This window comes from Pseudopipra pipra, chromosome 16 (assembly GCF_036250125.1).
Source record: "Pseudopipra pipra isolate bDixPip1 chromosome 16, bDixPip1.hap1, whole genome shotgun sequence".
In the NCBI taxonomy this organism is placed as follows: domain Eukaryota; kingdom Metazoa; phylum Chordata; class Aves; order Passeriformes; family Pipridae; genus Pseudopipra; species Pseudopipra pipra.
In genome coordinates, this window is record NC_087564.1 from 2,400,360 (window position 1) to 2,410,932 (window position 10,573).

Genomic DNA, 10,573 nt, shown 5'->3' on the forward strand with positions numbered 1-10,573 from the left:
ACTGACTTGTGAGGTGATTTATAGTCCTGTGGGTCCTGTAGCCTGCTCACTGGGACACCCAGAAATTTGCTATGCAAATGAGGACGACGTGATCACTCTCTGCTCCAGGCTGGAATCAGGGCTTTCCATGGTGATGCTTCCAGCAGTCCCAGCGGGATAGAAACGCCTGCTCTGGAGAAGACTCTGCACCTTCTTTTTTGGGATCCCAACCCATTCCTTATTAATGAAATCAGGTCAGAGAACAGTGAGTCACTCCCTGCACATGGAGATCTCCGGGTTGGAGCCCACATGGCAAAGAAGGTCAGGCTGGTGCTGAGGAGGTGATTGAGAGCTCACAGATGCCAGAGCTTCAGGAATGGGCAATGGGAGGCAGCAGGTCCTTCCCAGAAAGCAGATCATGCCTTCCACTTCTCCTAATGTACCATTTGTGGCTCTCTCCTAATTCATTGGAGAGGAGTTAAAGTACTTTGAGGAGTGTTTTGTACAACAAAGTGTAAATAAAAAGCCTTTAATGACTGAAATAAATCCCTGTGGCAGGGATGTCTGATGTTACAGAGGATTATCTGGATCAAACTTGTACTCTCAAAGGAGTAACATAATCATTGCTCAGATCCTCTCAGAGGTCTCTGCCCACAAGATGCAGGAAGTAACAAACTCAGATTCTGAAAAGAACCTGAATTATTGTTCTTAAACAAGATCCTTTCCCCAACCTTTTTTTTTATTTTCCAAGATCTTTTCTCTCACTTACCCTCCCCTCATTATGTTTTATAAGCCCGTCAAGCTGGGAGGATATTTTGCCACCTGCAAAATAGGTAGCAAGGATTGTATTTCAGGAGTTGTTCCCATACTAGACATTAATTATGGAATCATTTAGGCAGGAAAAGACCCCTAAGATCAGGGAATTGTAGAAAATCCTGAGTTGAAAGGGACCAACATGGATCATCAAGTCAACCACTAACCCAAGACTGCCAAGGCCACCACTAAACCATGTCTTTGGCTTAGTCTCTGACTTGTCTTTCAAGGGAGGAAATAATTAGGTTCATAACAGAGGATCTGTTGAGAAAAGTAGCTGTAAGTTACAGGAAACCGATGGTGGGGACCTACTTTGAGCTGGGCATATCTCCTCCTTTCATTGTTCCCCCCTGAAGAGGGAATAAAATGAACATACCTTCCCTTCTCCTGGGAGAAGCATATTTATGGTAGAAAACAAAAGGAGTAATTTCCAGTATAATAGGTTGTCTTATCTTTAATCTGAAATCCAGTCTGCACACTCTGTATTGCAAATATTTTACTTACAGGGAGCTCTTTTCCCTATGGAAACAAAGACCACGGCACAGAGAAATGTTTTCAGAGATGGGGCATGTTCATCTGTTCCACAGCTGTGCTGTGGTTTTGCTTCGTTACACTTTTCTGTCAATCCAGAATTTGAGAATGAAACTCAAAAAAAAGAAACCGTGTCTCTAATAAAGCTCAGTTCTAAAATATTTCCAAAGTGGAAGCCTGTCCCCCGTGAACAGAGAGAAAGAAAATGAGCTGAGAAATGTTTTCATGTGCTGTAGGAACAAATTCAGCCTCCTTCTTCTTGAGCTGTTGCTCCAGTTGTGCTCTGAGTTTTAAGCTCTTCATACCTTCATAAAGAAATGGAGGCACTGAGCTTGGATTGCCTTTCTGGTTCTCAAGGAGAAAGGTTGATGTGATACTTTCCCTTAAAAAAACCATCTCTTAACTTGGAAAACTTCAGCACATGTCTGCTCATATCAAATCTTAAACTTTGGCATAATGTTATACAAAAAAATGCAGTTGGGTGCCTGCAGAAATGACTGGGTGCCAAGCTGTCTGGGTTTAGCCTTGGTTTCTAGGATTACATAGGTGGGGCCTTCTCAGATTCAATTTGTGTCTTTGCCTCCCTCCAGAAAGTTGAGATTGTAGAGTGCAGATGTCTCCTCGTTAGGGGCGGTTTGGCACTGGCAGATGCTCCATCAGCGCTTCATGATCTGCACAGGCAGGCGACAAACTGTCGAAAGGATCTGAAATATTGCTCTCAATCTCTGTGAGACAGGAGTTTTTTATTATTTTATGTAATCTTGGCACTTTGAGAAACTTTCTGTCTCCACCATGAAGAGCCTCAGCGGTTTTATCGTAGAAAAGATGTCAGCCCAGAGCTCCATACTCTCCACTTCCATGCAGTTCATAGAACCACAGACTGGTTTGGGTTGGAAGGACCTAAAAGATCATCTCATCCCAACCCCCTGCCATGGGGGTTGTCCATGATCTGTTTTGTGCAGTGTTACCTTCTTCCAAACCCTTCATGTGTAGCGTTAAAGGCACAGAGCAAAGGTCCTCTTGATGAAGAGACAAGGAAGAGGCACAAGGAACATAAAGCAGATGTTTCTGAATATTGGAGGTAATACAAAAAGAGGTAAATCCCACAAAACTCACACACCCCCCTCCGTACAGAGGGCACATGCCCACAGACATGCACATACCCACAGATGTCTGAACACACCAGACATTATTAATCATTATTAAACATTGTATATGCATATTTACATGTATGCTTTTAGTTATGTATTTAGGTATAACGATAACTGTTTCCTTGGTGAAGTCCTTAAAACAGCACTGGGCGACTTCCATGGTGCTGAACCTGACGAGAAGGAAATCATCACTTGTTTAAGAATGAAATTAATTCTTCGGTGTTTTCTTAACAGCAGATGAAGTTCTCAATGCATATTTTATAATTCAGTATGTAACTGCACTTCCCACACTTCTTTTTCCAGCACAGGATTTCTGTCTCCGGAGCGGCAATGGCGGTGCCCTGACTCTGTGGTTTTAAATGCCCCTGTCTGTTTTTCCCTCTCTCCAGCTCCAGGAAGAGCCCATGCAACAGCTCAGTGCCAGATGACACCAAGAGGCCGGCAGACCTGATTGGTCAGGAGGTGGTTCTGGTTTCCTTCCTCCTGCTGCTCCTGGTCTGGTTTCTGAACCGAGAGTTTGAGGTCAGCTACCGCCTCCACTACCACGGGGACGTGGAGGCCGATCTCCATCGCACCAAAATCCAGAGCATGAGGGATCAAGCTGACTGGTTGCTGAGGAATATTATCCCATACCACGTGGCTGAGCAGCTGAAGGTGTCCCAGAGCTATTCCAAAAACCACGACAGCGGCGGGGTGATCTTTGCCAGCATAGTGAACTTCAGCGAGTTCTACGAGGAGAACTACCAGGGGGGCAAGGAGTGCTACCGAGTGCTGAACGAGCTCATCGGGGATTTCGACGAGCTGCTGAGCAAAGCCCACTACAGCAGCATCGAGAAAATCAAAACCATCGGGGCCACCTACATGGCGGCGTCGGGGCTGAACACCTCGCAGTGCCAGGACAGCAGCCACCCCCACGGGCACCTGCAGACCCTGTTCGAATTTGCCAAAGAAATGATGCGGGTGGTGGACGACTTCAACAACAACATGCTGTGGTTTAATTTCAAGCTCCGGATCGGCTTCAACCACGGCCCCCTCACGGCCGGGGTCATCGGCACCACCAAGCTGCTGTACGACATCTGGGGGGACACGGTGAACATCGCCAGCAGGATGGACACCACCGGCGTCGAGTGCCGCATCCAGGTGAGTGAGGAGAGCTACCGCATCCTCAGCAAGATGGGGTATGACTTTGACTACAGGGGGACGGTCAACGTGAAGGGCAAGGGTCAGATGAAGACCTACCTTTACCCCAAATGCATGGACAACGGGATCGTGCCGCATCACCAGTTGTCCATATCTCCAGACATTCGGGTGCAAGTGGATGGCAGCATCGGGCGGTCTCCCACCGACGAGATTGCCAACCTGGTGCCTTCTGTACAGAATTCTGATAACATAGCCCATGGCACAGATAACTCAGAAAACAAGGACATCCCTCCTTCTGCCAAGAAGCTCCAGAAAGACACGGTGAAGGCAGAGGAGAAGTGCAGGTTCGGCAAAGCCGCGGAGAAGTCTGACTGTGAGGAAGCGGGGACTGAGGAGGTCAATGAACTGACAAAGCTAAATATCTCTAAGAGTGTATGATGCACTGTCAGAGTTGCATGAAGTGCTCTGTCCATAGAAACACACTGACTTTTGCAATTGGCAGTTTTCTTTTTCAAGAGAGACCTTCTCCACACCTGGGTTGTACGTTTGTGTTCATTTCGGCACCTGGGGCTGTGTGGATCACAGCTCTTCAGGGCTTCTTTCCATCCATCTCTCTCCTTCATGCCCCAAATCACATCTCAAGCTCCCCAGCTCCCTGTGCAACCATCTTACAGCTGAGTAGAGGATATTAAGTGCCTTCAGATATACTCCATTGGACTCCCTGTCAAGGTACAGAGGCCCCAAGTGAAATCATAGCTTTGGGTATTTATCTAATTTTAAAGAAAAGAAAAGCTGTGGTTATATCATTTTTATTGTTGTTTCTCACAAAACACTTTTTTTGGCTAATGCAACTCCTTGGGTTTTTTATATCTCTCGGAACAATGTTTTACTGTTATCAGACCTTTTGTATGTAACACACAGACATGTGCATGTATCTACCATATGAGACTGCTATAAAGTGCCAGTAATGCACCACAAGAATGTCTGGGCGAGGGGTGACACACTTTGGGTCGGGCTGGAGGAGGAGTCGTGCCGTGGCTCAGCCTTTAGTTAGGGCAGGAGGAACAGCTGCTGCAGTTCTGTTCTCCTTTACCGATGCTTTCTTCAGCCTCCACGTGCCATCGTGTGCTTTGGATACACTTCTTTTCCATATAGCCAATGAGTTACTGATGTGTGGGAGTGGAATAAGGGTTGGGACAGCACCAGCTCTCGGGACAGGTTTCCAGAAGCAGACAAGAGACTGTGGGAGTGTTGCAGTTCAGGGCTCACGACTCCAGCGCCGTTCGGGGTTGCTCCGTGCGTGGCTGAGGTGGCCAAGGTAGGTGACGTCAGTGTCTCTGAGCTGATTGGAGAGAGAGAGAGAGAGAGAGAAAAAAAAGCAAAATAAATGTTTTGGGAATGCCTTTATTTATTTATTTATCTATTTCATTCCTGTTTGGCTTTTTTTTTATTTTCTTTCCTTTGGGGATTTTCGTGTGCGGAAGGGATCAGGAGAGACGGGTCGTGGATTGGTTTAACGGGAGTAATAAGATGGTGTTTCAGCCTCTTCGAGCTACCAACCACTGTGAGGATGTTACCTTAGGCAATATTTGTTTCCAAGCTGGAGACACTTCAGAAGCCACCAAACGCAGCTGAGTATCCCAGCTTCCCTCTGGACTGAACCAATGGTGCTGCACAATACTTTTCAGGATTTCCCCCACACACACACTGTGCTTTTGCAGCAGGGAACAGCCCAGCAGCAGGGAACAGCCCAGCGTGCTCCCTGTGTGCCACTGAAAGCAGGAATAGGGAAAGAGTCCTTGTAGTGAGCTGAGAAGCACAATCATTTCCCAGTCCTGTGGTGACTCCGTGCAGTCCCTGGGAGCGGGGCCTGCGTGAGCACAGGAGCTGCTGGCACAGAGGGAGCTGTGGGATGGGTGCCATGGGCTGTGCCAGTCTGTCCTCTGCTTCCCTCACCTCCTTCACTGATGTTTGATAATATGGGCTATTCAACTATTTCCGTTCAGCCAACTCCTTGTGACACCAAATAAACAATTTTTATGCCCAAAAGAAGTTCATCAGCCAGGGAAGAGCTGGGGGAGGGCAGTGCTGCACTGGCTACCTGGTGCTGTGGGCTTTGATTCTTTCCATCTGAACTCAAGGCAGAATATATTGATTCTTCTTCTTATCCCCGTGTGATTTTTGGGATATGAGTAATAACTGTATCCATTGTGGAGTTCCTGTTCAGCTGTTGGAGAGCCATCTCCTCTCCATGGTCATCATGGAGCCCTTGAAGCCTTTCTCAGATGTAAATCTGTGGGATTTCTGGACCTCAGTTAAACAGGACTCTGCACACTGGTCCCACAAAAGCTGCTGTTTATGCACATCAGTATTCCATTTGATAGGAAAGCTGTTCAGAATTCATCTTGCTCAATCTGCCAGCACACAAAAATCCAGGGGATCCTCATCCCGGGATCCCTTTGCCACAAGTGCTGTTGCCTGTTTGGAGGCTCTTCCTGACGAGCAGCAGCGTGAGGTGTTTGGAGTGCACAGTTTTCCAGCAGCTTCCTTCTCCCTAGGTTACAACTCCCCCCTCCCCATAGTGAGTTGCACTTCCAACTTTCAGGTAGTAATTCTGCAAATACCTCTTGCATCCAAAGAATGTATTCCTGAAGCATTTCTGGGGCTCTCGGTTCAGTTGAGGTGTGTCAGTATTCCTTTTCCTACAGTCGAGGAGCTGACATGGTCCAGAACTGTTTACATGCCTTCTAGTGTTACATTTTTGTTATCAGAGTTGTTCCAGCCTCTCTCCCTGCCTCTTCTTTCTCCCCATTTTATAGAGCCTGGCCATTCCTCCTCTCTCCCTGCTCAGCTGTTTCCAGTGGCAGGGCTCAGTCGGGACGTGCTGGCACAACAACCAAACCTCCCCCAGCCCCAGCCCTGCACCCCGGGACAGGTTGGCATCTTGTGGTTAAACCCGAAAGGAGGAGGTGCTGGAGTGGGGCCCTGGACCCAGAGCACCTTCCTCCTCATCCTTCAAGCACTGTAGGAGCAAACCCCTTCTCCTCCAGCCTATAAAGTGCACAACGTTCCTGTGCTGCCATGGGGGGCCATGGGGGGATCGTTGGGTTTGTGGGAACATCAGGAAACCAAAATACAACCCAGCAGGGCCTCTTTGTGTTGGCACTGAGCAAATACAGGGACCGAGGACAGGGGCATTAGTGGGCTCTGAAATCAAGGGCTGTTGTCTGCTCTGGGAACTGCCAGCAACATTCCTCTGCCTTAACTCTGGAGCTGGGAAAAGAGCTGTAAAACCTTGGGTGAGCAGTGGTGCCCTGTTTGCTCCTTGCCAGGGCAGCAGCGAGGTTTCCACAGCTGGGGCTGCAGCTCTTGGGGGTTAAATCTCTCACAGCCAAACCAAGAGGTTCAGTTCTTGGTGTGTCATTTGGAGAGGGACATTTTCCAGGCACAAAGGAGCCAGGAGCCACCTGTTTCAGTTCTGGGAGCTGAACCTTTACACCTTCCCTTTATGCCTTTGAAGGTACGTCCTAACTCAGAACCGACTCCGGGGGTGTTCTCAGCGGGATGTGCGGCTCTGCTGCCGAGTTCCTGACACGCCTGTGCTGCTGGGAGGCCACGGGCAAAGCTCACTGTTAAAATCCCTGTGTGTGCTGTGGGTGCCAGCACAGAGCTGTCAGTGAACGGGGAGGGCTTTGCCCAGAGGTTTGGTGAAGATTTAAAACTGGTCCAGAGGAGGAGGTTGGGAAGGTTGCTGAGTGTTTAAGATCCCCGTGTCCCCTTCTGCCACTTGCAGGACCTACTCTGGAGCGTGGAGTAACGAGGAATACACAGAATACTGTCAGCAGGGAGGTCTGAATCTGTTGCTAACAGACCAAAATGCTTATTTTCCTCCCAGCTGAGAGATTTCTCATTGAGGAGCAGGTAAATGGCATTCCCGTTGATTTCTGTCTGGCATCATGATTTTGAGAAGGATGGATTTGCCTGTTAGTTCCCAGGATTTGGGACCATTTTCCTTTGCTGGAGGTAACGTGAGCACTGCAGGCAGGGTGTGCCGGTGCTGCTGCCTGGCTGTGGCTCCTGCTGTGTCCCAGGAAGATTTTGGAGTGATAAAATGAGAGGAGGAGAGGATGGATTCCCCAAAGGCTTTACAAAACACATCAGTATTTGGATAATGTTACTTTAGGGCTAAAACATAGAAAGGAGATGCCTGGAGCAAAACTGAAAGGAGCTACAAACCAAACACTTAACCATGGCAGCTTGAGCTAAAGAGGAGCTTATTCCTGAGTAAAAAGCCAAACTTTTAGGGTTTCCAGCATCTTAAAATTGGTAACTCTGACCTGTTTTAAAGCTTTCATCCTGAATACAGCAAAAAGTGTTGTAAGGGAGCAGTTAAGTCACTCCATGTCTTCATTTTGCAGCATCTCAGAGGCTGAGGGTGCCTGTGTTGGCTGTGATGCCGTCGATGTTTAACTCGGCACCTTGTCTTGAGGGGTTTTTTGCCAAATTTAAGGACTCTGCCTTGTTTTCTCCCTTATTCCCTGCTGTGGTCTCATTTGCTCTGTCTGGACAGGACACATGAGTGGCTGTTGCCTCCCATCTCCTCACCTGTGGTAACCTCTCTCTTTTCCTCACTGCACGGAGCATCTGAGCTCTGCCGGTCACGGCTCCGGGTGCTGCTCTCCCTGCTGGTGCCTCTCTGTGTCCTCATGGAGAAGGGAGAGTGGTTTTGCTGTGATATCTTGGTCCATTTTGCCCAGTCACAGCTGCAGCTTCCTCTTCATGGCGGTGACAGAAGACACAGAAGAGCAGCAGACACGTCCCAGCAGTTAAATTTAGGAATTAACTGCTAAAAAGGCAGTTGTTATTTATTGATGTGATTTTCCCAGTTGCTGGAAATGCCACTGTAAGTACAGAATGACTTGTGTGTGGAAACAGTAGAGGTGGAGGTCAGGGATCCCCCAGTGCCTTGGTGCTGCTGTCTCAATGCCCAGGCAGCTGTGAAAACCCAGTTGGGATTCCAGAGTAATGCTGAGACTTGACTGGCTACGTGGGGAACATCAGCTTGGGCAGGAAGGTCATTTATTCCAATGGTTTTTTACCTGTTGAGTTCTCTCTGCAGGCTGTAGCAGTCCTTGTTTTGTTTCCTAGAGGTAAAACCTGGGTTGCTGAGGCTGTGCCGTGCATGCAGCTGCTGTGGGATTCTGCAATATCCTGTAAAAAAGGTGGGATTTGTAGCCAGTGCACAGCAGTTCCTGCAGGTGCTGTAGCTGGGAGAGCTGTGATGGGCTGACTGTGTTTCAGTTCAGAGCCGTGGGCAGGACTCGGTGCCACGGTGGGGTTGGCTCACCAAGAGCCTCTGGATGGTCACGTGTGTTTCCACATCCTGGAGCTGAGGAGATGAGGAAAAGGGATCGTGGAATGAGGTGTCAGGTGGTTCCAAAGGCTAATCTGTATTTCCAGGTGTGATGTCTGTGCCTGGTGGCTGCAGGGGAGGTATCTCAGGTGTGAAGGTGAGCTGTGTTTGTGCTCGGAGGGGGCACCAAGGTGCCTTAAAATAGGTTGATTTTATTAAAATCTGCATTAACACCACCCTCTGAACTCTGTCCACAGAGTTTCATTGGTGAAAATAGCACACCAGGAGCTTATTGCCCTTATGAGATTTTCTTTTAAAATCAAATGTCAGGCTCTGAAGAGGTTGGAGGAGAAAATAAAACAGGTGGAATGTGTCTTGTCTTAGGGGCGCAGTTTGAGGGTGCCGTGGTGAGAAGGTTTGAGGTGCTTTGCGGACACGGGGTAGAAATATTGTGCAAACATTGGGTATAAAACCTTTTCCAAGTCTTTATGATGTGAGCTGAACATCTGTCTCAGCCCTGATGAGTAGCTGGGCTGTACAACACGTGCAGAACTGTTTGCTGCTCATCTTCAGGAGTCAGTATTGGCTTGGGAGAAAGAAGATTAGCTTGGAAAAAAGAGATTGGTAGAAGATATTTAAAGCTTTTTTTTCCCCTGGTCTGTTATTGTAGCCATTAAACTTTTTCTGCCCTGACCAAGCTGCCCAGCCTGAGGCTGGTGAGGGGCAGGAGGCAGGTGCCTGGTGTCTTCCCACACTCTGCTCCAGAGTTGGAGTTTGACATCCTTTTCAGGAGCTTTCCCATGTGCCTGTCTCCAAGTCAGAGGTCAGTGTTGCTGGTCTTTCACACTTCTGCTCTCAGCCTCTCCTGTCATGCCTTGGCATGGTTTGCTCCATTCTCTCCCTGTTTTCTGGCTCACTGCAATAATTTCATAGAATCCTGGAATGGTTTAGATTGGAAGGGACCTTAAAGCTCATCTTATTCCACCCCCTGCCACGGACAGGGACACCTTCCACTAGCCCAGGTTGCTCCAAGCCCCATGCAGCCTGGCCTTGGACATTTCCCAGGATGGGGCAGCCACAGCTTCTCTGGGCAACCTGTACCAGGGCCTCCCCACCCTCACAGGGGAGAATTCCTTCCCAATATCCCATCTATCCCTGCCCTCTGGCAGTGGGAAGCCATTCCCTCTTGTCCTGTCACTCCAGGCCCTTGTCCCAAGTCCCTCTCCAGCTCTCTTGGAGCCCCTTTAGGCACTGGAAGGCTGAACAGCCCCAGCTCTCCCAGGCTGTCTCCATGGCACAGGTGCTCCAGCCCTTGGAGTGTCTCTGTGACTGTAATGGATTTTAATGTCCAGGAATTTCAGCATTCGATGAAGCTGAAGAACTGCAGAGAAGATCATGGCTGGGAACAGTTAATAAAATTTAAAGTTTCAGCTTTTATCAGTGATGCTCTGACCGGTTTGTCATCCAGCTCAATGCCAGATGTGTGGTGAAACCAGTGCTACCACTTGCACATCCCTGATTTGAGCATCGACCCTCAAATCCTCCTCCAGATGAGTCAAAACAAAGCAACTTTCTCAAGTTTTTCCTTCTTTTCCTCCCTTGGTCA

General features: G+C 48.5%; 1 protein-coding gene across 2 annotated transcripts in view; it reads left to right on the forward strand.

The window, feature by feature from the left end:
- The window catches only part of ADCY9 (adenylate cyclase 9), an 86,030-nt gene extending 81,009 nt beyond the window's left edge, over positions 1–5,021 (forward strand). For both annotated transcript variants that reach the window (XM_064672613.1, XM_064672614.1), the window contains one exon: positions 2,864–5,021. In XM_064672613.1, the coding sequence (XP_064528683.1) occupies positions 2,864–4,052 (1,189 nt within the window). In that variant the 3' untranslated portion in view covers positions 4,053–5,021. The remainder of the gene's footprint in view (positions 1–2,863) is intronic.
- The last annotated feature ends 5,552 nt before the right edge of the window (positions 5,022–10,573 follow it).